The 17,349-nt window shown below is 36.7% G+C and overlaps 1 protein-coding gene across 2 annotated transcripts in view; it reads right to left on the bottom strand.

Moving 5' to 3' along the window:
- The window catches only part of ern1 (endoplasmic reticulum to nucleus signaling 1), a 43,262-nt gene extending 26,820 nt beyond the window's left edge, over positions 1–16,442 (bottom strand). Inside the window, exons 1-5 of one of the 2 annotated variants that reach the window (XM_079622901.1) lie at positions 16,222–16,442; positions 10,799–10,919; positions 3,384–3,417; positions 1,479–1,551; positions 1,157–1,229 (exon numbers count right to left, since the gene is read on the bottom strand). In XM_079622901.1, the coding sequence (XP_079479027.1) occupies positions 1,157–1,229; positions 1,479–1,551; positions 3,384–3,417; positions 10,799–10,919; positions 16,222–16,290 (370 nt within the window). In that variant the 5' untranslated portion in view covers positions 16,291–16,442. The remainder of the gene's footprint in view (positions 1–1,156; positions 1,230–1,478; positions 1,552–3,383; positions 3,418–10,798; positions 10,920–16,221) is intronic. The other variant, XM_079622902.1, reaches the window with a different exon arrangement.
- Positions 16,443–17,349: the final 907 nt, after the last annotated feature.

Raw genomic sequence — 17,349 nt, 5'->3', positions numbered from 1 at the left:
AAAAAATCTATTATATTCAATGGGGAAAAAATGGATCTTAATTATTGCATAAATATTAATTATTATCATCAAATTCTCTCAAAACACCAAAGAAAAAAAGAAAAAATATTATTGAACAAAAATACATTTCATTGATTTTGCTGGGGAAAAAAATATCTGAATCCCGCCCTCCGGGTCATTTTTGACCCGAAAGTCCTGAGTGTGAGTCATAAATGAAATACCCTAGAGGGTTAAACATTTTATCCTTGAAAAAATGCCTTAAAACCACGGTTGTCAAACTGGGGTACGCGTACCCCCAGGGGTACGTGGACTGATTTCAGGGGATACGTGAAAAATGCCGTTTCAATCGTTTATAACAATTTGCCTTACACTAAAAAAAGCAAGGGAAAAGTACATCACACAAAACATAAGGTAACGGGCGGATCTGATCCCTACTGGGGTGATTACAGACAGCGGCCAGCTTACTTTGGGTGAAGAAACCCCTTAAATCAGCAAAATAAGCAATCATTCTGCACATGTATAAACTTAAAATAATTGTACATTAACGAAAAATCCACAAGACCCCGGTTCAACAACGTGTATGACAGATATATAAGGTTTATACCCCGTCGGGCAACACACAGATATTCAGCGCTGGAGGCGCGGCCGCACTCCGATACATCAAACAAACATTGCATACCTAACACAATTCCCACACACATTTAACCCTCAGAATCCCAAAAACAATTTAGTTTACTATTGTTAATGTGTCCTCTTTTTTATTATTATTTTCTAGTGGTCACTTCTTCTTGAGTCTCTCCATCATTGTCTGACTCCGGTTTGAATATAAAAGGCTAAAAGTGTTTGAAATGTTCAGTGCATGTGTGTGTGTGTGTGTGTGTGTGTGAGGTAAAAGGACACGAGCTCTTGAAGCTCCGCCCCCTGTGCCGGGAGCAGCGGCTCATTTGCATTTAAAGGGACAGACACAAAACGGTGTGTTTTTGCTCACCCTCAAAACTTTAACATGCTATATAAAAATATCTGTGGGGTATTTTGAGCTAAAACTTCACACACACACTCTGAGGACATCAGACTTATTTTGCATCTTGTGCAAAGGGCATTACACCCCCCCTTTAAGCATGAGGGTCATATAAGAGTAACAGAAGGAGTCTCTCACCCATGTATAAGATGCCATCAGAACTGCGACAGGGCGACGCCTGGACCAGCTCAGGAATGGTGAACGGCAGTTTCTGCAACACACACACACACACACACACACATAAATGTGCATTTGTAAATCCATCCAGCAACTCTTTCTTTCAGCAAAAGCAGTCTAATCATTTAGTGTGGGTGCTACTATCTATCGCTACTGACCTCAGATGTCTCACTTTTAAAATGACATTGCTCATTACTAAACCTATCATCACTAAAAATATCAGCATTGGCTTCGAGAGAAAGAGGAAGTCCTTCATGAGAAATGGAGAGGAGTTGTCTCTCACCGTCAGACCCTCGTTGTTCTTCCCTCCGAGAGAGTACAGACTGCCATCGTTGGGGTCGGGGAGGAACGCAGGCCTGCGGAGCAACAACACACACTTTATTTATATCCTGTGAAAACACTGTATCTGTATCCACTAGTTATAATGCATGAAGAAATGATTTGTATGACTGATGTTATTATGACATATTCTGTATTAGGGATGCACCGATATAATTTTTTTTGGCTAAATGCAGATAACCGATAATTATAACCTCTACCGATAACCGATAATTATACCGATACCGATAACCGATAATTATACCCGATACCGATAATTATAACCTCTACCGATAATTATAACCTCTACCGATAACCGATAATTATATCGATACCGATAACCGATAATTATACCCGATACCGATAACCTCTACCGATAATTATAACCTCTACCGATAACCGATAATTATACCGATACCGATAACCGATAATTATACCCGATACCGATAACCGATAATTATAACCTCTACCGATAATTATAACCTCTACCGATAACCGATAATTATAACCGATAACCGATAATTATACCCGATACCGATAATTATAACCTCTATCGATAACCAATAATTATAACCTCTACCGATAACCGATAATTATAACCGATACCGATAACCGATACCGATAATTATAACCTCTACCGATAACCGATACCGATAATTATAATCGTTACCGATAATTATTCCTATTTGAAAGCCAATAACCGATATATCGGCTGATAAATCTGAATTCAAATTTATATATAGTTTTTGAGAGTATGATTACAAAAACAAAAGTCTCACCATTAAAATCCATGTCCATAACACACAATTATGATGTTCTCATTATAATTTTATGTAGCCGATATGACACTTTACTGTATTTTCCTTTTTCAAAGTGATTCCAATCATATTTCAAGCCATTCAAACCCATCATGATGAACAGTGCGCATCTGAAGTGTTTTAGCTGAAGGAAATAATACATTATTTATAGGCTTTAATATACCGGGCAAATTTTCTTATCGGGCCGATAACGATAACATTAAAACAATAAGTAAGGAATAATTGACGACAGGCTGTTGAATTATTAGAAAAATAAAGCACAGGCGAGGTGGTAATGCGGTCACGGCGCGAAGCAAAGTCAATTATTCCGCTTATACTACAGTTACCACACCTCGAAATATTGTTCAGATGATGTATTTCAAGACGTTTGTAAAGTTTTTGTCATTAAAACGCTCTTTTTATCATTTATTATTTTATTTATTGATTATTTTGACTTGGAACTTGATGGACGCAAACCAAAACATTAATGTTCATTACAACTAGGGATGCACCGATATGACAATTTAGGCCAATACCGATAACCGATAATGCTTTATATTTAAAAGCCGATAACCGATATATCGGCCGATAAATCTAAATTCAAATTTTTATATAATTTAAACCTGATTACAAAAACAAAAGTCTCACCATTAACATCCATGTCCCAAACACACAATTAATGATCTCATTATAATTTTATGAAGCCGATATGACACTTTACTGTATTTTCCTTTTTTGAAGTGATTCCAATAATATTTCAAGCAATTTAAACCCATCATGTTGAACAGTGCGCATCTGACGTGTCTAAGCTGAAGGAAATAATACATTATTTATCGGCTTTAATATATCATGCACATTTTCTTATTGGCCCGATAACATTAATAATGAACATATACCGATTTATCTGCATCCCAAATTCTGTATAAAGTGACAGACTAAAGGTCACTATAAACTGTCCTTGTATGGAGAAGAACGGTGTAAAAAACAGCAGCATTACAGGTTTGGAGCATTATAATGACGGTTCCTGTCGTTTGACTTTCCACATGCTCAGGTATAAAGGAAGGAAAGCTTACTCTGACACGTGCGTCGGGACTTGCAAAACAGGATCTGCGTTGGGAATGAGAGACAGTTCAGTTACGAGTTATAATCTTTATCACATGCAAATGAAGAGATGAGCAAACATGAAGACAGAAACATTAATCCATTCACATAAACGAATCCATTAGCACTTTCCAGTATATATACTCTATTATATAAGACCTTCACATAAACAACAATTACATTTCATTATTACATATTTTAGAGAGTCATCAAACCCATCACATAACACCGATGGAAGAATGGCAAGGCTCTGGAATCCCAGTCTAGTTATACTCTCAAACAACTTCACAATGTGCATCATCAAACCTCGTTGGTTTAAAGTAAATGTGTGATGTCATATAGACAGGATTAATATCAGCCAATGGCCAACCAGTAAAAAAAAAAAAAAAAACTAGGGCTGTTAAACGATTAATCGCGATTAATCACATCCAAAATAAAAATGTGTGTTTACATAATATATGTGTGTGTACTGTGTATAATTATTTTATATATATATAAATACACACACATGCTTGTATATATTTAAGAAATATTTGCATCTATATACTGCGTATAGATCTATAGTATATAAATATTTTATATATAAATAACACATTTTTCTTAAATATATACATGCAAGTGTGTGTATTTATACAAAATAATTATACACAATAATACACATAGCCTACATATAGTATGTACACAAACTTTTATTTTGGATGCGATTAATCCAGATTAATCGTGCCAGAGCCCTAAAAAAAACACAAACAAACAAACAAACCTGTATTTGTTGACCACCAGATATAACGCATGAACAAATGATTGATATAGCCTAGAGCTCGAGTGTGTGTATATTCACTTTTTTAACGTAGCTATGTTTCCATCCACCTATTTTACGCGCTTTTTGGGATATCGCATTAAAAACGCTGTAAGGAAACGCAAAGACGCGCATAAATTCTGCACTCAATTGAGGCAGATAAGCGCTTTATCCGATAAGAAGACATACGCATTTTTACTACGATCATGGAAACACATTTACTGAATAAATCCCTTGATGCGCAACAATAAACTCATGTGCCTTCACCTCAGCGTCAGCTGTGATTGGATAACTGGAGATACCAGCGAACCAATGGCGTCGCAGCATCTCAAATGTTGGTTTGAGTCAAAGTGTGTGTTGGTTTACTTCTCTTCAGAGGCGTCTCAAACACGAGTGTGTTCCCGAACACCAGCGGCCGGACGCTAGAGAACACTCGGCAGCGTTTATTACGTTTCGTCTGGCGCTCTGAGACACACTCGTTTATGATGGAGGGAAAGAGCCACAGTTTCTTCCCCGATTGCAGCAACTTCCAGTTTTATTACAGACATTTTATGCAATATTCCAATTTTGTGTGCAAGTTAAACTCAAGGAAGCACGATATATATCGGCCACCATATCGGTCTCGGACGATTTTTAATGTTATCGTTATCGGGCCAATAAGATAATGTGTCCGATATATTAAAGCCGTTAAATAATGTATTATTTCCTTCAGCTGAGACACTTCAGATGCGCACTGTTTTTGTAATCAGGCTCTCAAAATTTATATTAAAACTTGGATTTAGATTTATCGGCCGATATATCGGTTATCGGCTTTCAAATATAAATAATTATCGGTATCGGCCGATATATCGGTTATCGGCTTTCAAATATAAAGAATTATCGGTATCGGCCGATATATCGGTTATCGGCTTTCAAATATAAAGAATTATCGGTTATCGGTATTGGCCGATATATCGGTTATCGGCTTTCAAATATAAAGAGTTATCGGTTATCGGCCACTATATCGGTTATCGGCTTTCAAATATAAAGAATTATCGGTTATCGGACAACATTTTCATATCGGCGCATCCCTAGTTAAACTCCCAACTTTGGATGGAAACACATAGATAGACTTCAAATATAGTTAATCAAATTACTAAGGGTGTCACGATTTCGATTTAAAATCAAAATCGATCGAAATTAAGTCACAATCTCGATCATCGAATTAAAAAATGGAATCGTCGATGCTGCCACGCCCCCATGTCACGTTCGGTCGGCTTGTCAAGCAGAAAAAAACGCGAGTTGAAATGCTGCGAGTCACGCACACACCGGACGAGAAGTGCCGCGTCTTTGACAACTCGAGGTATCGCACACACCGGTCGAGAAGCGCCGCGGCGCGTCTATGACAACTCGAGGTATCGTACACCGGACGCGCACTTTCATGTGGCCTGCAATATTATGTTTAAGGACATTATGGAATTAAGATCATGTCTATGTTATGAGGCTACTGTACAACGTTGCTTAGTCTGCACTTTATCTCAGAGAGCGTCCGTTAACTGAATGTATCCTGAAAATCCGATAACATCAGCCATTTTCATTCAACCAGCTGATTTCTGTAAATGAATGTAAAACATGTATATTGCAGCAAAGTCATAACGACGATTTGAGACAAATAAATGTATATAAAATGTATTAATTTATAATAAATGTAATATAAAACTATGTGAATGGCGCTCTCTGGCGCGGCAGGATTAATTTTGAACAAGGTCCTGAGCCGTTGCTGGCGCCGCGGACAGACGGCGAATGGCGCCGCCGGTGTGTGTGTGTGTGTGTGTGTTTGTGTGTGTACACTCAGAGAATAAAGTGTTAGAATTTTAAAGACGTGGCTCTGCGCGACGCATAGATTTATCTGTTAAACTGTTTGTTTGTTTGTTTGTTTGTTTTGTTGTGAACTTGAATGTTATCTTCTGTGAAGAAGACTGCAGTTACAAAAGAGAAACTAGATCGCAGGTTATTTTGCTTAAGTTTCCAATTTACTGAAGATATAAGTATTGTTACATTATGTTCTTAATAAATGTTTTAAATTTGACAATGTAGTGTGGTACATTGCGAACAAAGGTCAGATATTATGCATAAAAGTTTGGTCTAAAAATGGCATAGCAACCTGTGCTTTAAAAAAAAAAAGAAGTAAAAACCGAGAATCGAATCGAACTGTGACCTTAGAATCGAAAATGTAATCGAATCGAGGATTTGGAGAATCGTGACACCCCTACAAATTACATTTTTGGAGCAAAAACTCTCTAATATTAAAATGCAATTTATGAAACAGACGAAAAAACTCCTGGATGCTGATTGGTCAGTACCGATTTCTAAAACCAACATAGTAACCTTTAGCAAGAAGATCAAGGTCTGGAATGTGTGTGTTGGCAATATAAAAGTGTCGGCTACGCTTTATCTTAAGGTGTCAATGTACTGAGTAATATTAATGAACTACATGTACTTACTGTAGGAGTAGGGTTTGGTTTGAGGGTTAGTTGCATGTAATTATGCATCATTTTCTGTTATTACTACGGTAAGTACATGTAACATTTGTAACAATGACACTGTAAAATAAAGAGTTACCGTAGTGTCACTCTTACACTGTATATCTCATGTGAGAGCCGGACCACAATGACAACACACTTAAAACACAGACGATCAGGTCCGACTGCACACTGTGTGTGTGTGTGTGTGTGTGTGTGTGTAGAGCAACGGCCTCCACCGTCCTGCGTGTCTGACAGGCTCAGCCTGTGCATCAGGTTTCAGAGACAGCAGCAGGATGAGGATTAAGCGCATGTGAATATTGAACTATCGGGCCAGCGATGGAAGATTCCACTCAATGCATGTTCATAATCACATCACAGCGTCATGTTCTCAGAGGAACTGAGCTGGACAGACGTGCCTGGCCTTGATGATGACACACAGAGTTTATATATTATTGCGTAAGCAAACCTGCGGCCACTCCAGCTGCATGCTGGGAAAACCCAGAACACCACCTTTAGTCATTAATGCAAGTAAAAACAATTGCTTAATGCTTTTAATATTTCCCTCGACAATTCAAATAGCAAGTCAAAGTGAAAAACTGCTCGAGTTCGCTAAAGTCTCACTGTATTCTTCATCGTATATGAGTGGAAAAGTGAAAAATAATACAAATAATACAAATATTTAGTATTAAATATTCCATTTAGTCTAATAAGAGGTCCTATATCAAATAATTTGGAAAAATATTATGTAAAATAGTTTAAAGTTAAAATTTTTAATTTGGTCATTAATTACTCACCCTCATTTTCCCCCCAAATCAAAACCAAAACCAATGAAAAACCCACAAGTTTATCTTCAAAAATCAAATAACTTTGAATATTTTTTCCACAAAAGAGATCGTAAAAGTAATCCATATGAATCAAACACTCGAGTATTTTGAAGAGAAGCGATTTATGATTGAACACATTGAAGTTATGCTTTTGATCAGCACACGTACAAAGACGTTTAAATGCGGTAAACTCAGAAGCTCAGCCGTGCTTGACATGCAGAAACAAACCCGAACTGGTTTGTGTGGAAGCTCAGGTGTGACTGTCAATCAATAAAATATTTGTGAAAGTTTTGGTTGCATGAGACATAATTCTTAAGGCGAGACACTACAGGTGAAATTTTAAAATAATAGATATCACCATGAAACGTCCTCAGTTGATTACTTACACAAGTTCATAAAAAAAATGTGTTACAAGTTTTTGAAATTTGTATGTTTAATTATGCAAATTATGCATTATCTCATTAAATATGCGTAATTTTGCATATATTTTCAGTAGATAGATCTGAACATATGATAAAGCCAAGTGCAAAATTCTTTTTTCATTTTGTTTACACACAAGATGAAAAAGATGTTCAGAGGGATTTCAGGATATATGCTTTCATGACCTAGGAAATCTAAATGTACTGTCCATAGCCTTAAAAAATTGTAGAATTTGATTAAAATGTCCCATAAATCAGGCCAGGAATTATTTATTAACAAATCCCTCTGAACATATCTTCAGAATACTGCTAAGTGTGTAACTGGAGAGTTTGGTGTACATCGGCTGAGATGTTTCTACTGGAGAATGACAAATAACTCATTTTGAGAAAAAGGTATTTAAAGATTTGTAATGTAAAGATTCATAATTTTTTAGTGGAAACAACTATTTACTGACACAATATCTCATCAAATCATCAGCAACAACCAAACAAACCACCTAAATCACATCAACACTTATAAACACAGCATTTATGGCCTTCAACTGAGCAGAAAAACAGTCAAAAACACACATCTGAATGTCAGAGCGCGTCACGTGATGCGTCTGAACCAATCACGCTGTCAGAAATTGACATCAGCCAATGAGATTTCGCTTTTAGAGTTAAATGCCCATTGTACTTTCACGATTGGTTGCTGATTAAAAGGAAATGACCATATTTGGATCGACAGCATTGTACAGGAGAGAGAGAGATGTCCAGCGGTGTGTGTGATGATGGTGCAGACAGAGATCGCGGATCATGATGATTTATAACGCCAACTTTTGTTGAATTTAGGAGAAATCTACAGACTATTATAATGTGCTTTCTGTGAGCATCTGCCATTGTCACGGATGCTAATGAAGTCTCATGCTCAGAGAAAACGACGGCACAACACGTTCATCACACATCAGTACCAGGCACGGCGTTATGGGTAGCCTAGGCCCACCCACTTTTCAACAGGCCCACCCAAAAATAAAAACCAATAAGCTCATAATTTGAGCTAAAATCGAGTCTAAATGTTTAGTTTTGAAAACAAATTAAAAAAGCTGGTTATGTCTATTTTGATGTTTCTGCGCAAGTTCAGCAGACAGTGGTTAGGATTTGTTCCGATCAGAGCGTGTGAGCGGAGAGCGCATCTCTGAATATCCCGCTCGCTCGCTCTCCGCAGGGTCGCTCGCTCAACCCAGCGTGGCCTGCGAAAATATGTGGAATAAGGCCTCTGACAAAATTGTTTTTTCTAGTCGACTAGTAGTTGTTCATTTAAGCCATTAGTGGACATCACCCCTTTATATTAATTTAAGGGAACCATAGACGTCATTACATTACTTTCGTGACCAACTGACGGGGTCGAAACATGAGCAGTCTTAAGTTCAAAGTGAAATTATACTGAAGTCTTTCTACATTTTTACAAAATACCCCTGGTATTGATAAACCACACTTGTGAGTGACCACGGCAAAAATATATCTCTGTCTAAAACATCATCTTTTCAAATTATGTTTTTCTGAAAAATGGTAGGCTACTTTCACCCCTGCTCTACTTGAATAGAGCAGATATAGCTAGCATAAGCTTGTTTCCGCCACAGAATAAAACATTTTAAAAGATAATTGCGACGTTTTATCTCACAATTGCGTCATATTTTTGTATTAAAATCAGAATTGCGAGATGTAAAGTCAGAATTGCGTGAAATAAAGTCGCAATTGCGTCTTTTTTTTCTTCTTAGAATAGTTTATATCTCACAATTCTGACTTTATAACATGCAATTCTGTCTTTATATCTCACAATTGCGTAGCCTATATAAAGTCAGAATTGCGAGACATGCAATTCTGAGAAAAAAAGTCAGAATTTAAAGCTATATTACTCGCAATTGCGAGTTTATATCTCATAATTCTGACTTTATAACACGCAATTGCGACTTTATATCACTTAATTCTGACTTTATAGGCAATTGCGACTTTAGCTAGGCTTTGTCACGTAATTCTGAGATAAAAAGTCAGATTCCAAAGCGCTCTTCTTGTCCAGAACCAAGGAGAGCGATCGCGGATAGGTCTGTCCTATGCACCAAAACTTTTTAACATTGTTACAAAATATTTGAAGAACATCAAGCTATTAAAATCTATATAATGTATACGTACAGATAATATAACAGTATATTAGTCAGTAATTTTTATTTCGGTTTAACAGTGATTGGATAACGTTTTTAATTTAAGGCCCACCCACAATTGGTCTGGCCCATCCAAAACTGGAATCCTGGCGCCGTGCCTGATCAGTACGCTTGCAAACAGCCGAATCCATCACCAGAGGAACAAAGCAGGACTTCACATCGCGGAGCTAGCGCAACACGAGCATCTGTGCTCAAAAAGTGTATAAAAGTTGATTTCTCTTCGACTGGAAGTTTTAATTCTGAAGTGAACTCCTCCTTTAACTTATTTGATATATCGAAACTCCCAGTTTCTAAAATGTTCGCAAACACAATTATCTTTGCCTTAATTACACCAGAGTAAATATCTTCGCCTTAGTTCCAATATTGTGCATTATTCCAATATTGTGCAGGCCTTTAAGTAAAAAAATTGGACTGCAGTACCTACTTCCACCACTAGCTGTGAATCTTACACACTGCACCTTTAACACTGGCAGGTCGTAATGCGTACGGCACTCGTTACTAAACATTAAAAAACTCCATAGTAACCATCTGTGTGACAACCACCTAGTAACACCACGGCAACCACCAAAAATACCTTAGCAACCGCCCTGAACACCCTAGCAACCACCCAAAATACCCTAGCAACCATGCGTGCGATTATGCGTACCTTCTTTCAGGGTCCACTTGATGGTTCCAGATCTCTTGCTGACGGCGTGAAGGTTCCCGTCCAGCGTGGACACGAAGAGCAGACTCTCGGGCACAGACACCGTACTGCTGACGCAGGAGCCCTGCACACACACACACACACACTGCATCATCATCACTTTTCTTATTCTCTAAGACTTTCTTAAAAATAGTAGTGGCCAAAAGTGAAGTCTGGCCTAGGAGATCGACACCCTTAATTAAAATATGACTAAACATCTGTTGAAGATTTTGTGCTTGTATTGCGAAGATGTGTTTGAAGTCAACGCTTTTATTTGTGGTGATAATGCATTGAAACATCATTTTTGGCCAGACTGTCATATAAAGAGTTATGAACACATGCAAAAAACAAGAGAGAACCAACAGGATATTAATAACTCCGTGTATTGTAGTCAATGTGTGCTTTTTCCTGTGAATTAATATATATATATATTTTTAGTTTATGTACATTTATTTAATTTTTTTGCTGTAGTTTGCCTTTTTTTGCCAAATAATATTGTCAGAAAAACAAGTTTAGTGATTTGTTCTTCTCTCATATTCAAAATATTTTACAAAATAGAAAATATTTTCCTCATATTTTGATGGTTTGATCAAACTTGTCGGGTCGTTAAAAACAAATATCACTTTCGGCCACTGTAGAAATAGAATAGACATTTCTTAAATATGTGCAAGTAAATGTGTTTTAAACTGTTTTTCGTCTGTCGGATTCACAACATGTGTGGCCGGACAATCTTACTTTAAATAGAAACTTCTTGACTATAGGCTAATACTATTATAATATTTTTTCTCAAATAAAAAACATGAATAAAAAGGAAGCAAACACTCTAACCCACAGTGATCGGTGTAGACCGGGAATCAGTTTCTCATACAGTATAAAGTGAATATGACTCTGTAATCTGATCCTACACACAGAACTAAAGGCATTAAACACAGACTATGCTTATATGAGATCATCTAGCCGGGTTTGATGAAGTTTGCTGGCATTAAAACCACAATTATCTGATCATTAAACAATATCTGCCTCGGCAACAGATCAGTGACCACTCCTGTGTTCAACCGTCTCAAACCTACAATACACATGATTTATATATTAAAGCTGATCAATAATGTTTTATTTCCTTCAGCTGAGACTCTTCAGATGCGCACTGTTCAACGTGATGGGTTTGAATTGCTTGAAATATGATTGGAATCACTTCAAAAAAGGAAAATACAGTAAAGTGTCATATCGGCTACATAAAATTATAATGAGAACATCTTTATAATGTGTGTTTGGGACATGGATTTTAATGTGAGACTTGTTTTTTGTAATCAGGTTAAAATTCTATAAAAATTTGGATTTAGATTTATCGGCCGATATATCGGTTATCGGCCAAAATGTTCATATCGGTGCATCCCTACATTTAGTATTATTGTTTTTGGTGTTTGTATGTACTGTGATGTGAGAAACTGGCAGTGGGGGTGGGTTATGAATCATTCATTCAAACATTTAAAATAAAATTATTTTACTTAAATTGACTTCAGCATGTAACATTTAGTCAGAACCTCTAGTTAATTAGTTATTGAGTTTGTGGGAGAATCCTGATCTCTATTTTAAACTAATTTTGGTGCAGCTCTAAGTTGAGCAGAAACTTTTATCCAAAAGCGAAGACATAACACTGAAATTGTGATGAAAGTTATACATATTTATCAGTTCATGAATCAAATCCATGACCTTGGCATTGCTAGCGCCGTGAATACCAACATTCCCTTTTTCTTTTTAAAAGTGTAACTTGAATCCAGAAGTTGCTTCAAACAACACCCGGTGTTTTACAAATGTTTGAAACGAGGAGAGAAACGCAGTGATCAGTCCCGGCCTGAACGCTAAACCTGACCTCTACACAGACAGTTGTTCAATAAACACACAACCCGTTCACCTAGAGGAACTAGTCTGACTCTAGTGTGGGTTTCATTAAACAAAGAGACTTCGCGATACACACACACACACACACACACACACACACACACACACACACACACACACACACACACACACACACACACACACACACACACACACACACACACACACACTACTGGACCACGTGCTGATAATGTGTTTTAGTGTCTTGAATCTGACGGTTAGCGAGCGCAAACATTGCACAGCTGTGAGATCTCTCACGACCTCGATCACCAGCGAAACACGGCAACACACACTCTTGGTTTCAGGAGAGAGCAGAAAACATCTGCTGAAACACTGTCACACACACACACACACACACGTTCCTCAGAGTTACTTCAGAAACCAAACTCAATGTGCTTTAATCCTCAGTGGCGTCTACTACTTATTATAAAGTTCTCATGAATATTAATGATGAGTGGGTATTAGGTCACAGGTTAGGCTCCGCCCACAAACACACATATAGATGTGGTCACGACTAAAGTGAACTATCATCAAGTGTGAAAACAGCAAAAGTCTGATCTAAACTTGTGCTCCGCAGGTCCGGCCGATCGCTCTCCACTCCCACATCCTCTTTCTCCACGGCACGGCACAAACGGGAAACATCCGACGCTATTTTAGTGGAGATTGCAACATGTGCATTTATTAAAGATCACTGACACACACACTGCTAATCCATCAGGGCTCGGCCATATCGGTATCGGCCCATATACTTCACTTTTAATGGTATCGGTCTGACAAGAACATGTGTCCGATATATTAAAGCTGATTAATAATGTATTATTTCCTTCAGCTGAGACTCTTCAGATGCGCACTGTTCAACATGATGGGTTTGAACTGCTTGAAATATGATTGAAATCTCTTCAGAAAAGGAAAATACAGTAAAGTGTCATATCGGCTACATACAATTATAATAAGCTAGGACTGTAAACGATTAATCGCGATTAATCGAATCCAAAATAAAAGTTTGTTTTTACATAATATGTGTGTGTACTGTGTATAATTATTTTGTATATATAAATACACACACATGCATGTATATATTTAAGAAAAATGTGTTATTTATATATAAAATAGTTTTTTTAAAATATAAAATAAATCATATAAAAATATATATGGCGTATATAAATGCAAATATTTCTCAAATATATACATGCATGTGTGTGTATTTATATACACAAAATAATTATACACAATACACACACATATATTATGTAAAAACAAACTTTTATTTTGAAATCGATTAATCGTGATTAATCGTTTACAGCCCTAAGAACATCATTATAATGTGTGTTTGGGACATGGATTTTAATGGTGAGACTTTTGTTTTTGTGTTTAGACTCTCAAAAATGATATATAAAAATTTGTATTAAGATTTATCGGCCGATATATCGGTTATCGGCTTTCAAATATAAAGAAATATCGGTTATCGGTAACGGCCTAAATTTTCATATCGGTGCATCCATAATAAAAATAATAGTCATTGCAGATTATATGGGTCTATAACAACAGCTGACAGAATGTATAATGCATAAAAAGTGCAACATACATTTATTTAATTAGCACAAGCGCTCTATTGCAGAATTACTCTGGTAATTTAGCATGCTAGCACTATTAGTTTAGTTCTCTCCAATGAATTATTCTCATTTGAAAGTCAATTAGATAAAAGCGTCTGCACAATTAATGAATGTAAACTTGCACATCTCTTTAGCTTTCAACCGGCACATTTTAAGATGATATTTGGCGGAAAGAAAGACGTTAAACACAGAAAACAAATGTTTGTTTTTCTTAGATAATGAACATTATTTGATAGCTGAGAGTGGCAGTGCTAATAGACTTCTAGACAGCAACACAGAGAAACAATAGAGCGATGATTAACGATGTGTGTTGAGTGTCAACAACATGCTACGACTGTGATGATAAGAGATCTATCCATCATGATGAGTCACACACACTTCCTGTGAGCTACAAGTCTACACACACACACACACACACACACGAACGGAGGAACGTCAGGAGAATTAAACTAGATGTTATGATGAAACTAACATGGATCAAATCAATAGACTTTAACAATATCATGCACTGTATAAAGGTCCAAACATTACGTCATTTTCACAACTCTAATTTGTTTCATTCCTGTTAAAAATCAAATAAAGCATTTTAATAAATAGGCTAATGTTAATAAAGGATATGTGAGAAGACTGATAGCTGTACGGTATGCACTATATTCATAACTCGCAGATCATAACAGCTGTTATACATTATTATCGGCCAATATATCGGTTATCGACTTTCAAATAAAAAGAATTATCGCTTATCGACCAATATATCGGTTATCGGCTTTCAAACATAAAGATTATCGGTTATCGGCCAATATATCGGTTATCGGCTTTCAAACATAAAGATTATCGGTTATCGGCCAATATATCGGTTATCGACTTTCAAATATAAAGAATTATCGGTTATCGGCCAATATATCAGTTATCGACTTTCAAATATAAAGAATTATCGGCTATCGGCCAATATATCGGTTATCGGCCAAAATTTTCATATCGGTGTATCCATATATGAAAGCTGTTATACATGTAATTTTTTGTATCTGCATTATTGTGCATACATCCTTTTTTATTGATCTTCACTGCCAGTCTTTACCAAAATGCTGTAAATATACTGTGATGTTTAGTAGAGATCGACCAGTATTGATTTTTTATGACCGATACGATACAATTATTAGCATGTTTATGTGCCCGATAACCGATATCTCATCTGTGCATTAACGGCTGTTATGTTAAATAAAGCTTATTAATTAAGAAAGGCAAGTTATTGTGTACCTTCTGAAAACCATTGACGCAGTGATTTAATTGCAGGCAATCCTGAAACCGCCTACGATTATCGGTGAATCCGATATTACGAAACCGATACCCAGTTAAATATCGGTATAACCGATTATCGGTTGATTTTCAGGAAGTTAAAGTGTGTTGTGGAAAAGAGTACACAAGCTCAGGTCCTGTTGTTGACACCGTAGACAGGCACACTTATCCACTGATAATAATAAAAAAGGATACTATAGTATCGTCCACAAAAGTAACGTTACACAGACTCATGAAAGACTCAAAAACTCATGTCCTACAACACTAAACTGAAGATAACTCTCTCTAGACACTAGTGATGGGATCTACTCTCTCATATAAAGCTTTAGCACTGATGTTTCTGCTCAGATCATATACTTTTGCATATCAGAAATATCTTCATTGTCCATAAAGTCAGATTAAACAGCAGGAAAACACAGATCATCCTAATAACTGCTCAATGCCAGCCGAACTAATGAGCAGAGGACCAGACAGGGTCACAGGTCAGCTCGGCAGTGTTTAGACTCATGACTGCAGTAGTAATGAGGACACTGCTGAACTGACCACAGATCAGTGAAACAGAGATGTTTACACACTCACCATCAGACTCCAGCATATGAGCGCAGTTATAATCCACACCAGAGCTCTGCTACACACTCCCCACGCCATCCTGCACACATACACAAACACGCGGAGTACACGGCTGATATTATCGGCTCGGTTTACGATAGTTCACTGTGTCATTGTAACGTTACTACTGAACAGACGGGTTCAATGCGTTTATCAGCTCGCTTCCTCTTACTGCTCCTGCGCATGCGCACAACGCGCTGGGGGCGGGGCTGCGACACGACGTCACTTCACCTCGGACCGGAAACGAGGAGTCATATTTGTGTTTTTATTGTTATTAGCGTATATATACATATATACGTCTATATTACATAAGAGTAAATTAAACAAGTTATATTAATAATAATAATAATAATAAACGGGGTAGTAAAATATTAACTGTAATAGTTCTTTTTTTGTGGCAAAGATTTTTTTTTTTATTAATAATCTTTTTATTATTCATTATCTATTTGGCCTCGACTGGTCTTTTTGTCATGTTGTTCAAGAAGATAAATACATAAATAAGTAAATAATTTCTTTAAAATGTTTTAAATAATGTAATTGTTTGTATACTTTATTCATAAATCGCACATCATAACAACTCTTTTTTTTTGTATGTTTAGACATTATTCCATCATTGCTCCATACATCCTTTTTTCTGTCTTTTTTATTGTCTCTCTCTAATTACTGTAGTGTTTTGAACCTCCACTGTCACTGTCACTGTTAGAAATGACAATAAATCTGACTTTGACTCCCCAAAAATTATTATTTTGTTATTTTTTACTTGTCCTAATTCTCACCAGAAACTAACTTCATTACACTTTACTTATTTGACTGAACAACAACCTGCGGTACACTAGGTTTTTTGTTTTTGTTTTAATGAATGTCGATGGAAGAGAGGCTTCAGAATGCTAATTAAACTGCTTTTGTGATGAAGCTCTGCCATTATTGATGGGAGAAACGAATCTTTTCAAAGCTTCGAATCAATTGAACCGACTCACTGTTTCGAAGCGATCGAAACGGCACACTCTGGCGACCCCTGCTGGCCAAACAGTGTAAATGCAGCAGGTAAAAATACCTTTTACAAACTCACTGCAAAAGTTTAAATGAAAGTACAATATA

Source organism: Phoxinus phoxinus (assembly GCF_949152265.1).
Source record: "Phoxinus phoxinus genome assembly, chromosome: 1".
In the NCBI taxonomy this organism is placed as follows: domain Eukaryota; kingdom Metazoa; phylum Chordata; class Actinopteri; order Cypriniformes; family Leuciscidae; genus Phoxinus; species Phoxinus phoxinus.
Note: the sequence above shows the minus strand (reverse complement) of the source record. Positions and strands in the feature narration are given on the sequence as shown.